The 25,737-nt window shown below is 40.9% G+C and overlaps 1 protein-coding gene across 2 annotated transcripts in view; it reads right to left on the bottom strand.

The window, feature by feature from the left end:
* Nucleotides 1–25,737, bottom strand: part of lekr1 (leucine, glutamate and lysine rich 1) — a 113,893-nt gene that overhangs the window by 25,226 nt on the left and 62,930 nt on the right. For both annotated transcript variants that reach the window (XM_052582699.1, XM_052582701.1), the window contains one exon: nucleotides 2,772–2,837. In XM_052582699.1, coding sequence (XP_052438659.1) covers nucleotides 2,772–2,837 — 66 coding nt within the window. The remainder of the gene's footprint in view (nucleotides 1–2,771; nucleotides 2,838–25,737) is intronic.

Genomic DNA, 25,737 nt, shown 5'->3' on the forward strand with positions numbered 1-25,737 from the left:
GACAATAAGATGAAGGTGAGGTTCAAAGTTCTTCACACTTAACACTGGGGTTTTACCTGCTGCAAAAAAAAAAAAAAAAAAAAAAAACTTCCTGGAGAAACCATTCCATTACAAATTCTCTCCCTTTATCGCTCTCTGTCTATCTTTTCCCTGTAGGACAAAAGTAGGAAATTCCCAAACACTGAAGATCTTTTCTGTTAGCCTCCAGCCTCCTCTCCCTGAACTGAGGAAGATATTTTAGGAAAAGGTGTGATAATGGCACACTTCCCATGAGGAACAGTTATCGCTTAAAGATCAGGCATTTTCCTTCATAAGACAGAACAGCAGAGAAGAACCAGGCAGAGAAAAACAAAAGAGGGTGTTATGGTCTTAAATCTGAGCTAATGCCCTTAAGTCTGACAAAGATAAGCACCATCCCACAGACACGTTCACATCTGTGTATTTCTTGTGTGCTTGAATGTTGTGGAGAAAACATTTCCCCAAAGTACACACTGGCTGCTTTGGAATGCCTAAACAATAAATGAAATGCTGAAGCTTAACATATGTGCACTATAAAGTTAAATACAAAATGAAAGCAATGTGGGGAGCGCATGGGTTTCTCTGTGGGCGTTGCAGAGTCGAGGAGTCACTCTTTCATACTGTTCTTTTTAAGTATGGAAGAGTGAGAACCGTGGTTAAAGATGACAGGGGTCGGATTTTAAATAGATTCAGTCTGATATCTGTCATCGGAATAAATCATTAGGGCCTGTGACATATGAGTCTACTTTGCAGATACCGTGGCTCTTTTGGGATGGGGAAAATTAAAGGAGCTTTGAAAACCGAGATGGGAAGTGTGTGTGTGTGAGGTGCAGAAAGTTCTGAAACCCGAAGCCCCATGAGTGGGAAGTGCTTCCATCTGCCATCACAGAGCTTCACACGTAGCTTAAGCCCTGACACATTAAAGAATTTAATATCTATACAAAATCGCTCCGTCTGAAGCAGAGCTGTGATACATGGAGAGAGGGGGAGGATGTAAGACCTCAGAGCACAGAACATCACTCACATACGTGCTACTTTCTAAGCTCAAAGGCATTGGGTCCTCTTTCACCTTTCTCTCATCTCTGTCTTCTGTCCTTTACCCTCCTTTTGTAGCACTAGTCAATTTCCACATACAAGGTACACAACGGAGCCTGAAACTGACTGCAAACTTCCAACTTTTATTTCCTGATTATTTTATTTTCAGGTTGCCGACTAAATTTATGAACTTTTTAATTAACGTTCTTTGTACCCTGTTGTGTGTGTGTGTGTGTGTGTGTCTGTGTCCACAAAAATGTGAAGCAGTATAAGTTTTCAGTATTTATAACAAGAAATGTTTAATGTCTTAATAATAAGACATCTTTCTTGAGCACTACATTAGCATATTAGAATGATTTCTGAAGAAAATATTTGAAGGAATTATTACTGTCTGCTGGAGATTTTGATTTGCCATTATAAATTACATTTTAAAATAAATTAAAGCAGAATTTTTTTATTTAAAATGGTAAAAACTATTTTTAATGTGCATTTATAAAAATAAAAAAATAAAAATAATTCTACTGTATTTTTGAGCAAATAAATGTAGTATTGGATAATAATAATGCTTTTAAAAACATAAAACATCTTACCAACCAAACTTTTGAATAATAGTTTATTTTGTTAATGAATTAATGAATGTGGCATTGATATAGTGCTTTCATTGTGTATTGCTATACACCTTAAGCACGTTACAATCATATGGACCAAATGAAATAACATTCATAAAGGCATAAGAGGAAAAATTAAGAATCGGTAGGGGCATATTTTCAATATTTTTTTATTTTATTTTAACCAAACGATATTAAATTTCTTAAAGTCTTCTATCCATGCTATAGAAACAGTCCTAATGATGATTTTTTTTTTTTTTTTTTTTTTTAAACATTAATCCCTGTAATGGGGAATGGTATTTGTGGAGTTTGCCAGTCTCTTTATGTCTGAGGTCTCTTTGCCCTTTATGAAAAGCTTTCTGGTCTTTTCAACCTTTCTTTATCAGCATGCCATCCTCTCTTCAGACTGGTGAGCAATTGTGCCAAACAGCACACAGCACTCCAAACCACATCCAGGAATGCGCATCAATCCACTGAGACTCTTACAGATGACTGACAGACACTAACAAACTCTGTCTCCACCACACACAAATACACAGACACACACTCACCACACTTACACAGATAAACGCATGAACACAGCCTAGTCAAAAACAAATATACAATAGTTCATGGTTGTGCACAGTTGAGTGGACCATGACATCAATCAAAACACATAAAATGTGACCAAAATAATCTCGACATGCCAGTCCAGTATTTCTGTCAGTCTGTGAAACTACTGTTTTTCTCCTCTCAGAGGAATATTATATTTGCCAGTGTTGCTAAGTCATTGTATCTTTATTTACTCTATTATCTTTTTTTAACTTTGTCTCTGATATCTCTCAAATAAAAAATGCTTAAAAATAGAATTTGAATTAGCTGCCAACATATAAAACTTGGAAAATGACTATACAAGCTTACATTACTTTTGTTTGTTTTTTAATAAAAAATTCATTTATAAAAGCACTTTTCACATGTTCATATTTTATAAATAATTTATTGTGTTATTTAGTTTAGAGTTCAGACCGAAATTTCTGCTTTTGGTTTCAGACTTTAATATCTTGACTTATATAGAGTATCTGATCAACTGTGTTGTGACATATTTGTGATATTTCATTCTTATCATTGTACCTCTCAATGGTGGCCGTCTGTTCGCTCCACAACACTCGTAGATCCTCCTTCTCCGCGGACTTTATTCTGCAAGACAACAAAGACGTGTTTTATTTAAAGCAGCGGCCGCTAACATCTGTTCCCTCTTTCCTCTATTGCCTGTGAGCGCGAGAGATACTGAAATAATATTCCTTCTCCAAAAAAGTCACCCAAGCATGTCTCTCTGGCATCTGCTTCTAACACCAGCAACTCAGTGCGAGCAGCTAAACAATGGCCTGTAAATTAGTGTAGCCCAGGGCACGTCCACATGTGAAGCTAACAGGTACCATCGAGGGTATAATGGGTGTTGAAATCTCACTGAGTGAGAGGGAGAAGGTGAAAAAGAAAGAAAGCAGGTGGAAAAGTGAAGGAAACGCAATCTGACATACAGCTGTTAAGTGTTATGTTTTTTTTATTTTTGTATCCCTCTGTAGTTTGAGTAATAATGTGAAACTTGGTTAGCGAGCACAGAAGTGACAAGAGTGAATGTGGGAATCTAATAAAACAGAATTAAATCTACAGTGGCGCCAAGTGATATTATGTTATAATGATGAGTGCCGGTGAGGAGGAACTAATCTCTGGATTTGGCAGAGCTTGTGGCTTCAATTATTTGAACGGTACACGTTTCCACTAATCCACAAGTATGTAATGCACTACCATTTACAGAGATATAATTGAACATGTAATTCTATTATTGCTCAGATCCAGTTATTCATTTTTATTCAGATTTACCCATAACCTAAAGATGTCAGATAGACGGCCCCTTCATGTCATAACAGAATCATCTGCAAAGTGGACCAAACTTTTCTGCCGCAAGTCAAAAGTCTGGCTAAGTGAGACTATTAATATGCTAACAGGGGGCTTTTGTGTGCCTCTGTGTGTATGAGCGTGCTTTCGTTTAATGCATGCCAGACAGTGTTTACATGTGTGTCTATCATTCTGTCAGTGCTTCTACTCATAATTCACCATGACATTCTCAAATTCTGCATGCTAGTCTAGTAACTGTGTCATGCAACAACCAAACATTTGCTCCACATGTACATGACTGTTTTCCTTTTGTGGTAGGGACTTACCATTGACTTATTATATTATATTATATTATATTATATTATATTATATTATATTACTGTATTTTCCGGACTATAAGTGACAATTTTTTCATAGTTTGGTTGGTCCTGTGACTTATTTATCAAAATTAATTTGATATGAACAAAGAGAAATGAACCAAGAGAAAACATTACCGTCTACAGCTGCGAGAGGGCGCTCTATGCTGCTCAATGCTCCTGTAGCCTCTCATTGAAAACATAGAGTCCCCTCTCGCGGCTGTGGACGGTAATGTTTTCTTTTGGTTCTTGGTTCTAAATAAATGCGACTTATATATGTTTTTTTTTCCTCATCCTGACATATTTTTGGACTGATGCGACTTATACTCAGGTGCGACTTAAAGTCCGGAAAATACGGTATATTATATTATATTATTGTCAGGGTCATGGACCTGTTTTGTCATGTCTTTGCCTCATTTTTGTTCCTGTTTTCCCTTTTTTGGTCATGTTGCTGTCTTTGTCTAAGTTAATTAGTCATTCAGTGCACCTGTGTTTGTTAAGTATCCCTTGAATTTAAGTTGGAGTCTGTGCTGTCTCTGTCTTTGTCCGAGATTGTACGTCAACCCTTGTGCTACGTGTGTTCCTGTCTGCCCAGTGTTATTGTGAGGAGTGGGGCGAGGCAGAGAGCCGTGGGAACGGAGCGAGGCTGGTGGTGTGATTGGGAGATGAGCGACACCTGCTCCACTTGCCGGTCTCGCGTCCCACGGAGGAGATAAGAAGGATACAAAAGGGAAGCGACGACAGTGAAGGACGAGAGAGGACCAGGCCTGGGCTTTATTTTGTGTTTTGCTTCGACAGTTGTCTGTCAGGGGCTGTCGAGGTGTTTTGTGTTTATTTTGGTTATTAAAGTTTAATTTGATAGTCTGCCGGTTCCCGCCTCCTTCTTCCCATGATCATGGAAGAAGGAGGCGGGAACCGGCGGACAATCAAATGAAACTAGAAACAGTTCAAATAGGGGGTGTGCTGGATGTGAGGGGTCCGGAGTGATTTTACCAGCCCCTTTGCTCACTCTGGATAAGTACAATTCTTTTATATAAGGGAGGGTTGTATGAATGATTCGCTCAGCAGTCCGGACTGAGGTCAGATTTGGTAGCTGAGCTGAACCAGACAGTTTATTTCATATTAAATATAATTTAAATACATTAACATATTTCCTGAAATTTCACTCAAGACTTAATGATATTAAAATTATAATTCAATTGTATTTGGGGTACTACTTGTGCACAATGCAAACTTTTTTAATATTAAGCATAAAATGTATTTAATGTCCCCATTGATGAGTATTGTACAATTCTTTGAATAATATTGTTCTTTGAATGCAAGATATCTAGTGTACTTAAAGTATACTTGCAATAATTCCACTTTAACAATGAAATATACTTCAGTATATGTTGATTTGACTTTACTGTTTTCTTTTTTTCTCTTTTCCCTGTTTTCTTTTCTCTCACACACCATTTTTCACAAGTTCTTCTCCTGCTATTTTTGTTTGCACAGCTTTCCACATATAAAGTTTAGCTCTCTCTGTCAGCGATGAGGGATTCACATGTGATAAATGCAGGGAAATAGTAAGGCTGACAGAAAAGGTTTCAGAATAAGAGACAAGCACCCAAACTTCAATTGATGACATTATGAAAATGTGAGGGGTGTAAATATGGCTTTGAATGCGACAAGCTCAGGCAGTCTTGTACATTGTTCGGTTCCCTTTACAGTGCCTCTGCAACTGTAAGCCTGATTGGGTGACTGTGAAGCGGCATAGTCATGGGTCAAAACACCGGTATTCTGTTCTGATCAAAACATTAAACAGGTTCTCTCCACTCAGTGTCACACCCACTGAGAAACCTGATCAAACTGGCGATTCTACTGTTTGGATCGTGAAAATAGAGACATCAACCACCATGGTCTGATGTTTACTGGGAGCCAGAGCCCCTGACATCTTTGCAAATGCTAAACATAAATGCAGTAAGACTGGTCCCCTCCCTGCTTACCATGGTGATGAGATACGCATCACTCAATGGCTGGATGTCTATGTGGTGCTTGCAGAATAACAATTGTTTTATAGACAATTGGACGAGATTTTGGGGCAGACCTGACCTGTTGAAAAGAGATGGTCTCTTCTCTCTAGAAGTATGGCACACAGTCTTAGAGTTTGCACTTGACTAACTGGGGCCCAGGTCCGGAAGTAGATAGAATGGCTAAACCGACCGTCTGCTAGCTGTCTCACGTCACATAGGTCAGCTAATTCTCAGCACATAGAGACTCTTTCACCTAGATATAACACTATAAAGACTGTCTGTTCCCCGAACTAGAAAATAAAATAAAAATCCAAACCAATTTAAGAGTAACAATTTAATTGATGTTCAAAAAAAACAAACAAAAAAACAGATGTTATACAAATAAACTAATGATAAACTTTGCTTATTGAATATAAGGTCCCTTTCTATGAAAGCACTTATTGTTGATCACAGATCAATAACCTAGATGTGCTCTGTTTGAAAGAAACCTGGCGAAAACAAGATGATTACATTATTAAAATGAGTCTACACCCAAGATTGCTTTTATAAACATGAGCCACATCCAAAAGGTAAAGGGAAAGATGTTGCTACAATTTATAACAAAACATTTTTCAGTATTTCTCAGAGAGTGGGCGTTAGGAATAAATAACTTGTTTGTAATAGTAATACTGCTTCATATAATATTATCCAGAGAAACTAGTGTTAATGATAAATGTGATGTTTGTACTGGCCACTGTATATAGGGCACCAAACCTAGAAAGGGACCTTATATTCAATAAGCAAAGCTTTATCATTAGTTTATTTGCATAACATCTGTTTTTTTTTTTTTTTTTTTTTTTTTTGAACATCAATTAAATTGTTACTCTTAAATTGGCTTGGATTTATATATATATATATATATATATATATATATATATATATAAAATATTTTATATCCGAGTTAGTGCTGGCTGCACATAAAGTTTTATATATTGGTAATTTTAATATCCATGTTGATAATGAAAAAGATGCATTGAGATCAGCATTCATAGACTTTTTTAAACACTATTGGGGTTAGGCAGGGTATGTCAGGACCTACTCATTGTCAAAATCATACTCTAGATTTAATACTATCACATGGAATTGATGTTGATGGTGTTGAAATTATGCAGTCAAGCGATAATATATAAGATCATTATCTAGACTTGTGCCAGCTTCATATAATTTCAACTTTAAATTCTAATTATTGTTACAAGTATGGCAGAATCATCACTTCTACCACAAAAGACTGCTTTGTAAGTTATCTTCCTGGTTTATATCAATTCCTCAGCATATCCCATACCTCAGAACAACTTTATGATGTAACATAAACTATGGACTCTCTCTTTTCAAGCATTTTAGATAAGGTTGCTCCTCTAGGCTTTAGGATTAAGAGAAGATTGACACCGTGGTGTAATGAGCACACTCACACCCTAAAGAGAGCAAACAAAAACATAGAGGTTGTAAAGTATGGACTAGTGGTTCGTTTAGGATGGGAGCACTACAGAAAGATTCCGGCCAGAGAATCCTTTTATCAGCTTTATTTTCAAGATCAGGATGCCAATATACAAGTTCTTATAAGTGTCTATGTGGTCTAAACAGAGAGAAAAGGAAAAAGAAATAATGCAATGGTAAGAATAACTGATTAATAAACAAATAAAGGAATACTATACTATGCTCATTGTCATAATTCACAACAGTACAGTACATAAATAATAATTTATGTTAATACAGTGCAACAAAATATGTTACTATTATACCTTTTAATATCTATACCGCTGCACCTTTAATTGGCTATGCAGCCTGAGACTGTATCACTATAACACTCGATGCAGATAGCACCAAATAAACAGTAAATGCACTGCACTGAAACACAGAAGCATATCGCTAAATAACTAACACAAATAAAGTCTAAATCGACATATAGAGGGCTAATTATTGCACACACGAAACATGTTGCATATTATATCACGCTCTGGCATCATGACTACACTAATTAGTCACGCAGTTCAACAAATAAAACTAGTTCGCATGAACATACATGAATCTCAAACATTCATCACAATGCAGTACAAGCATGCAACAGTAGTAAAAACTTACTTGCTTTTCATAAAACGCACACAAAAGTAAAGAAAAGGGTCTCAGCGTTTTCTCTCGTCATCCCTGAGCGCGCGAACAACTGAGCAGCGCACTACATTCTCTGTCCAGGCGCATTTCACGTGATGGAGCGTTCACGCGCTTAGAAAACTTCAGCGCTAAAGAATAGACTTTCAGACAAGGCCGCCCCCAACTGTCTACATGGCAGTTGAAGAGTATGAGAAAGTCTATTTGGTGGTCTCTTCCTCGTCCTTGTCCTCCAGAGCTGGGAGCAGGATGAGCCGAGCGACTGGACGAATGTAGGTGCGGTCCTTCACTTGAACACTGATAGTCCGTACACGTCCATCTGCTCCTGGATGAGTCTTGGTAATCCGTCCTACAGGCCATGATGCTCGGGGGAGTTGGGAATCCACGATTAAAACGACATCGCCTATGGAGAGTGCCTTACCGTCCTTCCTCCACTTACTGCGCTCTTGTAGCCCTGGTAGGTAGTGACTGATGAAGGATGACCAGAAGCGATCGGCGATGGCTTGGCTATGCCTCCAACGTCTTCTACCGAGGTCACTGGGATCGTAAACTGCTTGAGGAAGTGACGAGTCATGACGGCCCATGAGGAGGAGGTTAGGCGTGACCGGGTCTGGATCAGAGGCATCTGATGACAAGTAGCCTAAGGGTTTCGCATTCATTATGCCCTCGACCTCCACTAGGATTGTCATCAGGACTGGTTCAGGAACAGTCTGGTCTTTAAGGACAACGCGAAGTGCAGTCTTGATGGATTTCACTTCCCTCTCCCATGTGCCTCCGAAGTGTGGCGCACTTGGAGGATTGAATCGGAAGGATATCTGCTGTTCAGCAAGTTGCTCTCTCCACTGAGGTGCCATGGCAGCAACGGCTTCACGTAGCTCTCTCTCTCCACCGACAAAGTTGGTACCATTGTCCATGAGGAGTTCGAACGGTTTGCCACGTCGAGAGATGAATCTTCTCAGTGACAGCAGGAAAGCATCGGTATCAAGGCTTTCTAATAGATCCAGATGCACCGAGCGAGTTGTCATGCATTTGTAGACAATGCCCCACCTTTTCTCAGTGCGGCGACCGATCCTCACTTGGAAAGGTCCAAAGCAATCAACTCCGGTTGAATAGAATGGTGGCTTAGTGAGTCGTAGCCGAGCTGGTGGGTAATCTGCCATCTTCGGTACATCGGGTTTTGCTCTCCATCTCCGGCACTCCAGACATGAATGTTGATGCTTTCGAATAGCCTCTCTACCACGGATAATCCAAAACCTGCGTCTGATCTCGGCAAGAACTCGTTCTGGCCCAGGGTGCAGTAGTGACTCATCAAAATCCTTGACGATAAGCTTTGTCACAGGATGGCTTGGGTCCAGGATAACTGGATGGATAGTATCCAGGTCTAGTCCTTCAGCATGCCTTAACCTGCCACCAACTCTAAGTAGCTCCGTGGCTTCTTCATATTCTGGTGACAGAGATGCGAGACGACTGTCTGAAGGAAGAGTACGCCCAGCTTTGAGAGCTCTCAATTCTTCAGCAAAGCAGTCCTCTTGAGCCCTTTGTAACATCAGCTTCTCTGCTTGCAGAAAATCAGCAGCGGGAAAGTGTACTGTAGTATTAGCATCAGCCGCCCCGTGAAGGGAGCTAGCAGTTTCCTTAAGAAGCTCTTTCCAGTTGGAGAACTTACTGGGGTCTGGAAGTTGTGTTGGCAAGATGCTGGACATAGTTCCCATGAAGGCAGACTTCCTTAACTCTGTGGTGTCTGGTTCTACCTCAGAGGAAGGCATGTTGGGCCACTCCTTCTCAGACAAATGGAGGAAATGTGGACCTTTGTTCCAGCGATGATCCTGTACCATTTCTTGCAGAGTGAGTCCGCGGGTTATATCATCAGCTGGATTGCTTAGAGTATCAACATACCGCCATTGAACAGGATTGGTCAGGTTCTGGATTTCTGCGACGCATGTTCCAACGAACACTTTGTAACGGCAGGATTCTGATTTGATCCAATGTAGTACAGCTGTGGAGTCTGACCAAAGAGTGATGTGCTCAGGGGGGACTGCAAGCTCTGTCTCGATCACTCTAGCCAGCTGTGCACCTGTAAGCGCGGCACTGAGCTCAAGACGTGGAATAGACATCTGTTTACGGGGCGCGACTCTCGATCTGGCAAACACGAAGGAGACATAGACTCGTTGACTGTCATCTGTCGTCTGCATGTAGGCTACTGACCCATAGGCGCGCTCCGAGGCATCACAAAAAATGTGGATGTGACGGGTTGCGCTGGCAGTATCGGCGGTGGCTGGTGCATAGGAACGAGGCAGTTTGAGATGTTGCAAAGTGGGAATTTCCTGCACCCAATTCAACCATTTCTCCAGAAGGTCAGCAGGTTGGATCTTGTCATCCCAGCTAATGTTGGCCTTCCACATGTCCTGAACCAGCACTTTACATCTTGTTGTGAATGGCACAATGTAGCCCAATGGGTCGTAAAGCTTGGCAAGGACACTGTAGACGTTACGAAGAGTAGCGTCTGAAGATTCCGTATGGCGATGTTTGTAACTCAGGGTGTCGTTCAGACAGTCCCAGCAGAGTCCAAGCGTGGGCTCTTGGAGGTTGTCACTGGCCTTGGATAGCCATAGCTCACTGCTAGCCGACTGCGCCTCAGGAGGTAGATGTGCTACAACTTCAGGCATGTTACTAGCCCATTGCCGGATCTCGAAACCTCCCTTGTTCAGAAGTGCTCGCAGATCATCGACTAGAGCCTTGGCATACTCAGCTTTACTCACACTGTGGAGGCAATTGTCGACATAGAACGAGTGCTCGGTCACATGCATGAGAGGAGAATCTGGTTGTTCTTGGTCTCTGACGTGCTGCTGGAGGGCAAAGACTGCACAACAGGGGCTGCACGTTGTTCCGAATGGTAACACCTCCCATTGGAATATGCGTGGTTCAGATGTCCTCTGCATGTCACGCCACAGGAACCGTAAGAGTGGTTTATCACTGGGCAACAAGCGGATCTGGTGGAACATCGACTTAATATCTCCGCTGATGGCAACCGCATGACATCGAAACCGCATCAGGACTCCAATCATGGTCGGACCGAGCGTTGGGCCCGGCAGGAGTTGGTCATTCAGGGACAGACCGTTAAAGGAGAAGGAACAGTTAAATACTACTCTGTCCTTTCCATTGTGGTGCACCATATGATGAGGTACGTACCACGACTCTGTGGACTTTGCTGCCTCTTCTGTAGAGATTTCTGCGACATAACCAGACTGAATAAGTTTATCCATCTCCTTGCAATATGAGGCTGCTCGAGCGTTATCCCTAGCCAACCGGCGCTCAGTGCTGCGTAGGTTAGGCATCACGGCATCTTGCTGTGCATAAAGGCGGATGACTGGCTGACGACGCAACAGTGGAGTAGCGTAGCGCTGGGTACCATCCACAGATACACGTTCGGAGGCTGTCTGTAAGAGGATGAGTGCCTGTTGGTCTTGCTTGGAACGTGTTGCAGTCTTCTCACTGACATAGGGGACTGTGTCAATGTGCCAAAGTCGTTCCACATTCCTGAGGAGTTCAGTATATGAAGACTCAGTGGCGATGTGCAGACAGGAAGACTGGTGAGAAGAGACTGGTATGATGTCAGAAGGACCTTGCAAGGACCAGCCTAGCCTTGTGCAGATGGCTATAGGACCGCCAGATGGACCTGCTCTGACTGGCTGTGTAGGAGTAAGAAGCTGAGGCATATCAGAGCCGATGAGGAGCAGAGGTTGGGCTCTGTGGATAGGCGTCAAAGGAAGTCCTTTGAGATGCTCATAGCGCTTCTGGAGAGCTGCTACTGGGTATGTGTGTTCAGATAAACTCAGACTGCTTGCAGTGAACGCATGTTGAATCCAAAACTTCTTGTTTGGCTTGAAGATGGGGGATACATGAAAGCTAACTGAGGAACCTTTCAGTTCTTTCACCTCTTGCTGGACTGTCCTCAGATAAAGTGTCTCTGGATGTTGAGAGAGTTGTAGTTGCTCTACAGCTTGTGGGAGGATAATCGTTCTCTCCGAACCATCATCGAGCACTGCAAATGTCTCAAGAGTGCGATCTCCATGATGCAGGAGCACTTTGACAACCTTCAGCAACACTCTCTGAGGGCTTCGGGGCTGCTCAATGTAGACAATGGGCTTCGGATTACTGACCATCAGCACTTTCTGGGATGACTCTTGAATGGTGTCATGGAGGACTGTAAGGTGTTTCTCTTTGCAAATCTTACAGGGGCGTTTAAGCGTGCAGACTGTAGCTTTGTGGCCGCGGCCGCATTTCCAACATCTGTCACCTTCCTGGATCCACTTCTTAATCTCAGCAGTAGACATTTTCTTAAAGTCGGGGCATGAGTTAAGGTAGTGCTCCTTATTGTTGCAGAATGGACAATAAGGACTGAGTTTGAAAGCTTGGGACTTCGCATGAAAGGTCTCCTTGTTAGCTGTCTCACCAGAGCAGAGGAAGACTGACGCTATTTTATCTTTGGGCTTTGAACTACGTTGATCTCTCTTTGGAAGGGTAGGCCCTGTAGAATTGTAGAGAAGAGTAGCTCGACTAGCAAGACGCTTGGCTTGAGCCTTCATCTGCAGCCACGCAGCGAGGTCAGGCAGGGAGTAGGTGAGCTCTGAACCTGGCTGCAGGATGCCGTGAATGAGACAATATTCCACAAATCCATCTCTGTGGGAAGGAGACATTTTGCTTAAGAGACGGTCAACATGAGAACCACACCTGAGCTCGTATCCAACTGGTCCCTCTAAAGTGCGCAGCATACCGACCAGCGACTGGACTGAGAGAGCGAAAGAGTCAAATGCCTCTGCGTCTCCTGACTTAATGGCTGGGGAGTTGAGTATTGTTGCCAGTTCACTTTGAACCAGTTGTCTTGGCTGGCCATATTTGTCTTGCAGAGCTCCCATTGCAGCTGTATACGGTGGGGGGTCATACATGTATGATTTAGCCAACTGCAGAGCACTCTGAAGCTTGAGCTGACTCAGAAGAACTTGATATTTATAGTGCTCGCTGAGATGAGGGTGACTATTCATCAAGTTGTCGAGCGCCATCTTCAAAAGTGCGAAATCACTTTCTTTGCCGTTCTCGAAGAAGGGAAGTGTTGGTTTGGGAATGCCGTAAGATGTCGCAATCAGGGTTTCCATACCTGGGTAGGTCAAGGGTGATGCTGTCTGAACTGGTGTTGCAGTTGGTATACTGCAGTTAGTATACTGCACTGCAGGAGGTGGCGGTGCCACTGTAACTGCTCGTGGTGGCGTTGTGAAGCTTGTACTGGTAGCTGGAGCCCCTATGTTCTGAGACGGTAGATTAGTTGTGACAGAAGACCTTGCCAACGGTGACGCTCCACCTGCCTGTACCGTGGGTAGGACGGGAACGAATGAGACAGGTACAGGTACTGCAATCGGTGCTGTGCTGACAGGAAAACTGATCTGGGCACTCGTAACGGGATTAGCAGGTGGTGCTAATATCGGAGTAGGAACAGTGGAGAGAGGTGTTATCGGAACTGGCTCTGGATTTGGCTGTTGCACAGGTGGATGCTGCTTGGGGATTAATTGCACCTGAGGTGGCTGTTGAACCAATTGTGATGGCAGAGGTAGCTTGGAAAACGTAGCAGGAGCTGACGACGTAGACAAGGAATCATCATTCGTCCCTGTCAGGTAGGTCTTTACAAGACTGGCAATGTGCATCTCCTTCTCGAGTTTCTTTAAGCGCCTGCGTCTTCCCATTTCTCTAGCTATTCTCTCTTTAGCCAGATGTGCTTCCTCTTGCAGCCGCTGTCCTTCTCTGGCTTGTGCATCCAATGCTGCCGCTTCTAAGTCAGCTTTCCTTTCCTCTTCTATTTCCTGTTGTAAGTCAGCTAGCTCCAATCCTTTGATCTCCTCCTCTAAAGCAGCTTCTTGTATATCAGACGTACTTCGAAACAGATGGAGTCCGTAAGATAACTGAGAGGACCGTCGTGAATGTGCAGCTGACCGGTAACTTGTCAAACTCCTAACTCTAGTTGACTGAGCCTGGTCTGGTTGTCCTACTGGGGTAGAAGAGGCTTGGACCACAGGCTGTTGATAGGGCAGAAAATTGACTTCGTACTGGGCCAAATGTGCAGGTGGACGAGGGTCTCTCTTGGGTCTGTCCGATGACTCCTGTTGCTGACCATCAGTTGCTGACTCCATAGTGTCGGTGGAACCCAAATCCGGCTCGAAGGACCAATGTAAAGTATGGACTAGTGGTTCGTTTAGGATGGGAGCACTACAGAAAGATTCCGGCCAGAGAATCCTTTTATCAGCTTTATTTTCAAGATCAGGATGCCAATATACAAGTTCTTATAAGTGTCTATGTGGTCTAAACAGAGAGAAAAGGAAAAAGAAATAATGCAATGGTAAGAATAACTGATTAATAAACAAATAAAGGAATACTATACTATGCTCATTGTCATAATTCACAACAGTACAGTACATAAATAATAATTTATGTTAATACAGTGCAACAAAATATGTTACTATTATACCTTTTAATATCTATACCGCTGCACCTTTAATTGGCTATGCAGCCTGAGACTGTATCACTATAACACTCGATGCAGATAGCACCAAATAAACAGTAAATGCACTGCACTGAAACACAGAAGCATATCGCTAAATAACTAACACAAATAAAGTCTAAATCGACATATAGAGGGCTAATTATTGCACACAGGAAACATGTTGCATATTATATCACGCTCTGGCATCATGACTACACTAATTAGTCACGCAGTTCAACAAATAAAACTAGTTCGCATGAACATACATGAATCTCAAACATTCATCACAATGCAGTACAAGCATGCAACAGTAGTAAAAACTTACTTGCTTTTCATAAAACGCACACAAAAGTAAAGAAAAGGGTCTCAGCGTTTTCTCTCGTCATCCCTGAGCGCGCGAACAACTGAGCAGCGCACTACATTCTCTGTCCAGGCGCATTTCACGTGATGGAGCGTTCACGCGCTTAGAAAACTTCAGCGCTAAAGAATAGACTTTCAGACAGAGGTATTTTGTTTTGCTTGACGGCAAAGTACACTGTCCTACAGAAAAGCATTCAAAACTGCTAGATCTGATTACTTTTCATCTCTTTTAGAAGAAAACAAATATAACCCCAGGTATTTATTCAATACAGTGGTTAAATTAACAAAAAATAAAGCATCAACAGGTGTTGACATTTCCTAACAGCACAGCAGTAATGTCATTATGACTTACTTTACTTCCAAGATCGATTCTATTAGAGATAAAATTGTAACCATCCATCTGTCAGCTACAGTATCGCATCAGATAGTGTGTTATTGATACCCTGATAAACAACTTCAGAGGAAGAATAGTATAAACTTGTTAAATCATCTAAACCTACAATATGTATGTTAGACACTATTTCATCTAAGCTCCTAAATGAGGTGCTTCCAGAAGTTATAGATCCTCTTTTGACTATTATTAATTTGTCACTGTCATTAGGATATGTCCCAAAACCTTCAAAAGCCTCTCATTAAAAAAAAAAAAAAACTTGACCGTAAAAGAAATAGTTAATTACAGATCCATCTCGAATCATCCTTTTCTGTCCAAGATACTAGAAAAAGTAGTATCCTCAAATTATATTCCTTCTTAGAGAAAAATGGTATCTGAGAGGATTTCCAGTCAGGATTTTGACTGTATCATAATGTTGAGAGTTACATATGACCTGCTCTTATCATCTGATCGTGGTTGTATCTCTCTATAAGTGACACTGGATTTTAGCGCCGTGTTCAACACTATTGCCCACAACATTCTTTTACATAGACTAGAAAACTTAGTTTGCATTAATGGAAGTTACAGTATGTCATGGTTCAAATCATACTTATCTGACTGCCATCAATTTGTAATAGTGAATGAAGAGGTATCATATCGATCACAAGTGCAGTATGGAGTAACTCAAGGCTCAGTACTAAGGACGTTACTTTTCACGCTTTAAATATTAGCCCTGGAAGATATCATCAGGAAACATGGTGTTAGCTTTCACTGTTATGCTGATGACAAACAGCTCTATAAATAGGGATGGGTATCGTTAAGGTTTTAACGGTATTACTACTCTTACCGATACTTCTTAACAGTCCGGTACTTTAACGGTATTCTTATCGGTACTTTGTGTTGTGTTAGGCAGTCGAAAACTTTGCATTTCTCTGTTTGCACTTTTAAAAGATGCTTTGACAGATTGCTTGTGTTTCCGCCCCTACATGCAAAAATTTTGTTGCACTTATGAAAAACCAGGGTTGTCTGCATCCACTCTAGTGAAGCATAACCACACTTTGGAACGTTTTGCTGTCTCCGTCATCGTCACTCTTTGTATTAAGCAGAAGTTTTCATACTGTAAGGGGCCGTTCACATATCGCGTCTAAAAACGTGTGGAAAACGCTAGGCACGCTCCTGAGGAGTCTTCCATTGCTAAGCAACCATGACCTGCTCTCTCCATGAAGACGCAGAAATTTCAGCAATGGATGAATGGATTTGCAGCACTAAAAACTGCTTGCAGTAGCACTGCTACTAAATTAATTTAAAAATCCACATACAGCTATCAACTGTTCCTTCATCTTGGCTGAGCTTTCAACGATGTTATGGAAATGGTGAGGAAGTTATATGACCTACGTTGCGCTTGCGGCATTCTGTAAAGTTGAGATGTTTTTAACTCGATGCGGTGCGGACGCACCTGGAAAAAACGTTGCACCGCGTGGACCGCATCGCTTCCATTATGAGTGCGCATACCACGTGACTACATTTGAAATAAAGAACTTGAGCGCGCAAAAGACACAATATGTGAACGTTCCCTTATGCGTGTGTGTTCGCCGCACTCGTTCTTGTTGTGTGTGTGACTGACAGACAGCCTCCGCGGCGCATGAGAGATCTCGCAGATTTCACAGACAAACGTCTTAATAATATCGCAAATTAGAAATGTTTGGTAAGATAAAATGTGCACGATAACATTATTAAACAAATCTCTTCGCCATCGTCACTCTTTATTATTAAGCGTGAGTTTTCATACTGTTATGTCTGTGCATGCGCCAGGCTCGTTGTGGTGTGTGTGTGTGTGTGTGAGACTGACAGACAGCCTCCGCGGTGCGCATGAGAGATCTCGCAGATCTCACAGACAAACGTCTTAATATGATCGCACATTAGAAATGTTTGGTGAGATAAAATGTGCACGATAACATTATTACGCAAAAATAAATAGTACATTCATTTTTTCCCCTCCAGTACCGAAAGCAGAACCGATACCGTCAGATCTTACTGATACTACGGTCTTTCATAATTTAGCCCCGGGGCCATTTTAATACCGGGTTTCGGTACCCATCCCTATCTATAAAACACACCAATTTGAAAAACAAATGGAATGCACAGTCGAGTGTAGAGTGGACTGTGAAAACAGAGGCTTTTGAAAATGATAATGCAATTTTAGTAATGTGACGCATATTATACCAATAGATATCCGTGTTTATACTGGTATTGTGCATGTTATGTGCTATACACTTTAAAACAAAACTTGAGGGCAGTTGCGTTTTAGATCAGACATACAATCGTGAGTGTGTGCGACCTGGACGCGTCAGTGAATGGTGTTTTTTTTTTTTTATTATAAAATAATCCTGTCAGAAGAACTGCATAAAAAAGTATTATGTCTGTTCTGTATCATCTGCGGTGAGCTTTTTTGAGGCTTTGCAAATGTATCGTTTTCTGTTGTTTCTTGTTGATAAAAGCGTGAATAAATGCAAATTTAATGTAAATTATCACAACTGGAACTGGGAACACTTCCAATAACACACACAATGTACTTGCTACATATTTAGAAGAATGTAATTTACGCTAATACTAGTCTGTTTCTTTCTTATTCTGAGGTCACTGTAGCCAACAGATCCAGTCTGTATCCAGATCAGATGGTCACTGCAGTCACCCGGATCCAGTACGTATCCAGACCAGATGGGTGATCAGCACCTAAAAATGACCTCGACAGCCCTGAAAGTCAGCAGAGACCAGGACAACTAGATGAGCCCTAGAAACAGATCACCAGTGAAGACATTGTCTTCTTGACGGCCACAGGGAAAAGACCACAGAAACCAAATGAGTCCTCAGCACAATGTGACTTTGCTGCAGCCTGGAATTGAACTGCTGGTTTTGGCTGGCCAGAGGAGAACTGGACCCCTGACTGAGCCTGGTTTCTTCCAATGATTTTTCTCCATTCTGTTAATGATGGGTTTTGGTTTCTTGCCACTGTCTCCTCTGACTTGCTTGGCTGGGGACACATAATATCCAGTGATATTGTCAACTTGATCACACGGATACTATTTAAACTGAACTGAGCTGAATTATGACATCATTGAATTAAATGATGAACAGCCTTTAACTGAAATTTGAGTGTTTACTATTGTCATTTTGCATCATTTTATTTAGTGATTTATTTATTTATTTATTTTTTTACTTATTCTGTGAAGTAAACTGAAAGTTTTGCATATGTAAGTGCTACTGAAGTGGAAATTTCCTTTTTTTTGAGAAACCGATTGAATTTGGAATCTTCCGACTCAATAGATAAAGTGTAATGAAATTGTCAATTAAATGTGTATGTTTTTATTCAAATAGTCTGAAGGAAGATAAGTTGTGGAAGCAAAATAGCCCTAATCCCCCCCAAAAATGACTGAATTGCCTTATTATAAATTGTATAGAATCATTTTCAGCCTTGAAAATAATCATCAGTATTGGTGTGTGCTGGTGCTTTCTGAATCCCTGCTGTGAAGGTAAAATCTGGCTCACTCACACCCACACACAAACACTCAACCCAGATAGTTTCACATATAGGCACCTCAGACAAATTCTCCTTCTGGCTCTCAGACTGACCTTCCTGTCGATCAGGACATAAGCACAGACCTTGCATGTCTTAGCCTGGTTTCTAATAAACGGAATCTCTTCTCTTCTCTTTCTTCTTTTTTGCCCTCTGCAAGACATCTACACCAGCCGAGGCTCCTGGGGCCTAATGTTAAGCACAACATAGCAGAGAAATCCCTGCATTGCTAAGCTGAATAACAATCAGTCTCTTACTCTGTGTCTCATTCTGTCGTTCTCTAGGTTCTGCAATTCTCTCTCAAGGTCAGCACAGTATAGATTCCCTGCGGGTGTCATCTGTCAACTGTTAAACCTTCTGCACAATCAGCCCACCCCAACTCACAAATATTTTTCACCCTCTCACGCTAGCGCTCCCCATCCTGCACCATCGGCTCCCTCAACGCCAGTCTGGAGAGAATCAGAAGAGAGCGTGTCTCCCAGCTGAGCCAGTATCTGCCGGTGTTTAGAGGATTGACAAATCTTATGTAGGTTTGGTGAAGACATTTCTTCTTTTGTTTATTATGGTTGCCTGAAGGTTTCACTGAGCTCTGTGACACACTACTATCTGACAGCGGGTTAAGATAACCTTTTATTTCCCCTGGATCTCTGTGACACTAGAGATAAGAGTGAGGGGGAGAGGAAAAGGGAATGAGAGAGAATGAGAAAGCCATTATGGGATTAACATGTTAAGGATGGATGTCTCTGTTTGGATGAAAACATGACGGCTGTCAGGTCAAGTGGACCTGAAAACAAGAATGCAATCTGTAACTCTCACATGCTCATTAGACATCTGACTCTTACCAAAGAATGGATCAGAATTGAAGGAAATAAACCGTCTGAGTCACTTTTGCTCATACTTAGAGTAAGGATTTGATCAAACCCCATTGAACTCTGGCATATACCATTTGTGAATTATATGAATGATTCCCCAAATCATGCAGCTTGTTAAGGAGAGATGTGTTATTAATGTATTTTTCATGACTAGAAAAATGTAAAAATAAATAAATATACAAACAAACATTAATTTTGAAAAATAATTCAGAACTGATACATATTTATTGAATCAGTTCTAATCTAGATTTATTCTGTTTCAGTTCCAATTCAGAATTTAAGGCAAGAAAGAAAGAAAGTAAGAAAGAAAATGAAATGAAGTAAACAAATAGAACAGATACAGATATGTGTAAGGGGTAATTACAGAAATTAAGACAGTATGTATATGAATTTTAATAAATATCACAAAATTTGTATATTGCATTTTATTATAGAGATACAAAAATGCAATTTACATATTATACATACATTTATTTTTATGTTGTTCTTTTGTTGATTTTGATTGCTTCCATTGTCCCCTCTTGTAAATGTATGTGTGTGTTTGTGTGTGTGTGTGTGTGTGTGTGTGTGTGTGTGTGTGTGTTTGTGTGTGTGTGTATATATATATATATATATATATATATATATATATATATATATATATATATATATATATAGTACAGACCAAAAGTTTGGACACACCTTCTCATTCAAAGAGTTTTCTTTATTTTCATGACTATGAAAATTGTAGATTCACACTGAAGGCATCAAAACTATATGGGCCCTATCTTGCACCCAGCGCAATTGACTTTGTACACCGACGCATGTGTCATTCCTATTTTGCACCCGCGCAAAGCGCGCTTTTCCCTCCACAGAAGCACGTCGCTAAACTAGTGAAAGAACTTGCGCTCCCTGGGCGGTTCAGCGCAAAAAAGGAGGCGTGTTCCGGCGCAAACAATCCCTGGTGCTATTTTGCTGTTCCATTAAACAATTGACCACTGACCAGAAAAAACCTAGTCTAAAGTCAGTGGCGCGTTGCGCGTTGCGCGTTGTTCATTATGCTATTTTAAGGGCGCATGCTTGACCATAATGTATAGCGTGCACAACTCGCATACACTTTGCTCATGTAATCTACACAGATGCAACAGTTATTTTTGCAAATCATAAATTGTTACACTAAAAAAATATTAACACATGAGATGACGGAAATCATTGTGGTGTGCCACGAAGATGTGAAAAAATAGGCATAAATCTAGCTTACAAATTATTCAGGCTAATTGTAGTAATTAAGGATCAGACCTGTTTGCCCGACAGTGGCAAGACATATATGTATATAAGGACATCTGACAAATTGGTCTGTCCGTCAAGAACCAGGAAAAAAAAAATCGATGAAACAATTGTGGCTATTTCCTCCCACGCCAGTTTAACCGACGCTAGTTTGGTTGAGTTTCTCCCATCCCCATACAACACAACTTCTCTGTCTTTCACTGCTCTTACAAGAACATCAGTCTCCTCGGCTGTGAACCACTCCTGGCGTGCGCCTGGTAAATACGCCATCATAATAGCAATCCTTAATGGAACTTGCGCACCTGCTTTTAAAGGGAATGTTGGATGAAGCTCTGATTGGTTTATTTCACATTACGCCCCAAACCACACCTATGAATAATGAAGCTACTTCAGACCAACCCATTTTAGATTTGCGCCGGGCGCAAGAGCCATTTATCCCGCCGGGAAAATAGCAACAGCGCCGAGACCCGCCCACAAACTTACTTGCGCTTCGCGCTTTGACACTTGCATTTCAGATCGTTAAAATAGGGCCCTATGTGTTATTAACACATGTGGAATTATATATGGAATTATATACATGACAAAAAAGTGTGAAAAAAGCTGAAAATATGTCATATTGTAGGTTCTTCAAAGTAGCCACCTTTTGCTTTGATTACTGCTTTGCACACTCTTGGCATTCTCTTGATGAGCTTCAAGAGGTAGTCACCTGAAATGGTCTTCCAACAGTCTTGAAGGAGTTCCCCGAGAGATGCTTAGCACTTGTTGGCCTTTTTGACTTCAGTCTGCGGCCCAGCACACCCCTAAACCATCTCGATTGGGTTCAGGTCCGGTGACTGTGGAGGCCAGGTCATCTGGCGCAGCACCCCATCACTCTCCTTCTTGGTCAAATAGCCCTTAATGCCTTCAGTGTGACTCTACAATTTTCATAGTCATGGAAATAAAGAAAACTCTTTGAATGAGAAGGTGTATCCAAACTTTTGGTCTGTACTGTACATATATATATATATATATATATATATATATATATATATATATATATATATATATTAGGGGTGTAACGATACGCGTATTCGTTTTGAACCGTTCGTGACGAGGCTTTCGGTTAGGTACGCGGTACACGGTACGCAATATGTACCGAACGGTTCGTTGGACTAATTAATTATGTTTGAAAAAAAAAGTGAAATATAATGATATGCGTTCAACAAGGTAGCCCAATAACCCACACGACGTAACAGGCAACGCCCCTTACATCCCCGAAGAAGAAAAAACACCAATTTATATGTTTATGTTAGGCTGCTCGGTCAGGCGCTCGCTCACTAAGTACGCGCTGAAGGCGCGTTGCAAAATAGCCAATGCGTTTAACAGACCAGAAATAGAAGATCCTCCAATAAGCAACAGGTCTGGTGTTTGGGTGCACTTTGGATTCCCTGTAAGCTATAATGGTGATGGCAAGAGAGTGGTGGATAAAAAAAACAACGGTATGTCGCATCTGCTACATGACAATAGGGTACACCAGCAAAAAAAAAAAAAAAAAAAAAAAAACAACAGCGGGAATACTTGAAACATGTCAACTCATTTACGCCGACATCACCTTAGTGTGTCAGTATCTGGGAAAAGACGAAAAAAAGGAGAAACATACACGCAACAAACTATCCCCGCAGCATTTAGACAGACTCCAACTGACTCAAACAGGGCAAAAGGCATCACCGCGGCGATTGGTAGGCTTCATTTACGTTACATTTACGTTATAGCCACGGATATGAGACCTTACTATTTACCATTCATTCTATCATCACCATTATAGCTTACAGGGAATCCAAAGTGCACCCAAACACCAGACCTGTTGGTTATTGGAGGATCTTCTATTTCTGGTCAGTTAAATGCATTAGACATTTTGCAACGAGCCTACAGCGCATGCTGAGTGAACGAGCAAGCGCCTTAAGTGGCCGTTCAACATATCGCGCCTAAAAATGCGTGGAAAACGCTAGGCGCGTCTTTCTCCTCCTTTACAAAGCGCTCAGGCAGAAGTGCCCATGAGGCATCTGCCTTTGCTAAGTATGGCTAATTATGAAAAGTTGAGATGTTTTTACATTTTGCTGTATCTAAAACGTACCGAACCGTACCGAACCGAACCGAACCGTGACATCAGTGTATCGTATCGAACTGAACCGTGAATTTTGTGAACCGTTACACCCCTAATATATATATACAGTATAACACACTCAAAAACTGCTATACAAATGCAAACTGAAGTAAACTAATATGACTGTATTATAAATTGTTACCCAGTCTTACAATAAAGAAGCTAACTGAAACTTTTCATCCACAAAAAAAAAAAAAGTGGTCACACTTTATTTTAAGGTTCATTTCTTGCTATCAACAAACCAGTAACTACAACTTTTGCCTCAAAGTCCTAATTTCCTGCTTATCAATAGTTAAAAAGGTAACTGGTAAGTTTAGGTATTGGGTAGGATAAGGGATGTAGAATATGGTCATGCTGAATATTTGCTTTATAAGCACTAATAAACAGCCAATACGTTAATAATAGACATGCTAACAAGCAACTAGTTAAAGATGGGGTAAGCAATTTCTGGAAGCCAATGTTTACATTTGAAATCACCAAAACAAACACACTCCACCCCAAAAGGGCCTCGCCCCTATTTTGATAGCTCTGCACCACACATACGTACGCAACCCAGGAAAGATTAGTTCTGTGAAACAAAGCAAAACCAATGTTACACCGTGTCTACACCAGACGCGAGTGGTGTGGGTTGAACTCATAATAATCTATGATGTTTTCTATACCATAGACATATACAGTATACATATCTACAGTCTACACTGGATGCGGCGTGGCAAGACACAACAAACAACTTCTGACAGCCGTTGCCATTGAGCAAGGCACCGAACCCCCAACTGCTCCCCGGGTGCTGCAGCATAAATGGCTCCCAGTGTGTGTGTTCACTGCTGTGTGTACACTTTGGAAGGGATTAATGCAGAGAACGAATTCTGAGTATAGGTCACCATACTTGGCTGTGTGTCATGACACTCACTTTTTTATCTTTCTGTCTCTTGGCTCACCAATGTTCATCCTGTGCACTAAATGCTTTCTCCTCCAAATCATGAGTAGACACACCCCTTACTGCTGATTGGCTACGAGTTTGTTTTGCTATAGTCGGCCCGAATCAGTTTTCTAAAGCTTTAATAGTGATAATTGGTCCCTATACTGTTACTGAGAAAGTGTTTTCAATGCAAGTAAAAATTATGATTATTTAAATAAAAAAATAAAAAAAATGAAAATAAATTATAAAATAGCAAAATAGCAACAACCTAGCAACCACCCAGAACACCTGAGCAACCCCACAGCAATGTGCTCAGCAAATCCACAAAAACACCCTGACAAGCAGACTGCAGTTGTATCATGAAGGAAACTTTCACACAGGTAAGAACTAGTGTTGTCAAAAGACCCTTTACTTCGGTACCAAGTCGGTACTATAAAATGTACATTTTACGGTACCAGGTTTTTTAAGTACCGGTGGTACTGAGTACCCAGTCAACTCGGTTCTTGATTCCCTATCCGAAAGGTGCGCAAATGTGCTCTCTTTATAAAAGCAATGAGACATGACGACATCAAAAGGTGCTAAGATCAAATGAAAGAGTTCATGCAGGTAAGTTTCATCTTTTTTTCCCATACACTTGGAAATATCAAAACTGACCGCCACAAACAGATTTTCCTTTGTTGAATAAACATGAGTACTGAACATGAAACCTGGTGCGAGTGTTTTGATATTGTATTTCTAAAGAAAACTGAATGTCTTTAGAAAATTATGGAGGCCATTTTCATTTCATCTTGCCTCTAATGCCTGAGCTTGCACTCTACAAGCTCCTCCTGCCGCCAGAGAATGAATTTGCAAATATATGCCACAACAAATAGAGTGCAAGGCTGTGGGAAACACAGCTTCTGTTATGAATACAATTAAATATTTTAATTTGAATGCCGTATTTAAATTAACACTGTAGATTAACAGTAATTAATCGTTAGCATAAGCACGCCTACATATTAAAATTAAATATGTACACAGTTTGGATTAAACGACAGCATAGTAAAAAAATAAATAATAATAAGCATGTTTTTGTGTTATGCTTTGGTATCGAGACTCAGAACCCAGCCTCAGTCCATTTCTTGAATCGATTTTGTTTGACATTACTCATAAGGCTGCGGTTCTCTCGGTTGGTTGTGCATCTTTTTCTTCCACACTTTTTCCTTTCACTCAACTTTCTGTTAACATTGGATACAGCACTGTGAACAGCCAGCTTCTTTGGCAATGAATACAGCTTACCCTCCTTGTGAAGGGTGTCAATGATTATCTTCTGGACAACTATCAGATCAGCAGTATTCCCATACTTGTGTAGCCAAGTGAACCAAACAGAGAGACCATTTTGAAGGCTCAGGAAACATTTACTGCTGTTTTGAGTTGATTAGCTGATTGGCATGTCACCATATTCTAATTTGTTGAGGGAGTTTTGTTAAATGTGAGCCAAAATCATCACAATTAAAAGAACCAAAGACTTAAACTACTTCAGTATGTGTGCATTTAATTTAACACACGAGTTTCACAATTTGAGTTGAATTACTGAAATTAACTTTTGCACAACATTTTAATTTATTGAGATGCACCTTTAAACACAGACATTCAACAATGAAGTAAAACAGTACTTT

This window comes from Carassius gibelio, chromosome B18, assembly GCF_023724105.1.
Source record: "Carassius gibelio isolate Cgi1373 ecotype wild population from Czech Republic chromosome B18, carGib1.2-hapl.c, whole genome shotgun sequence".
Classification (NCBI taxonomy): Eukaryota; Metazoa; Chordata; class Actinopteri; order Cypriniformes; family Cyprinidae; genus Carassius; species Carassius gibelio.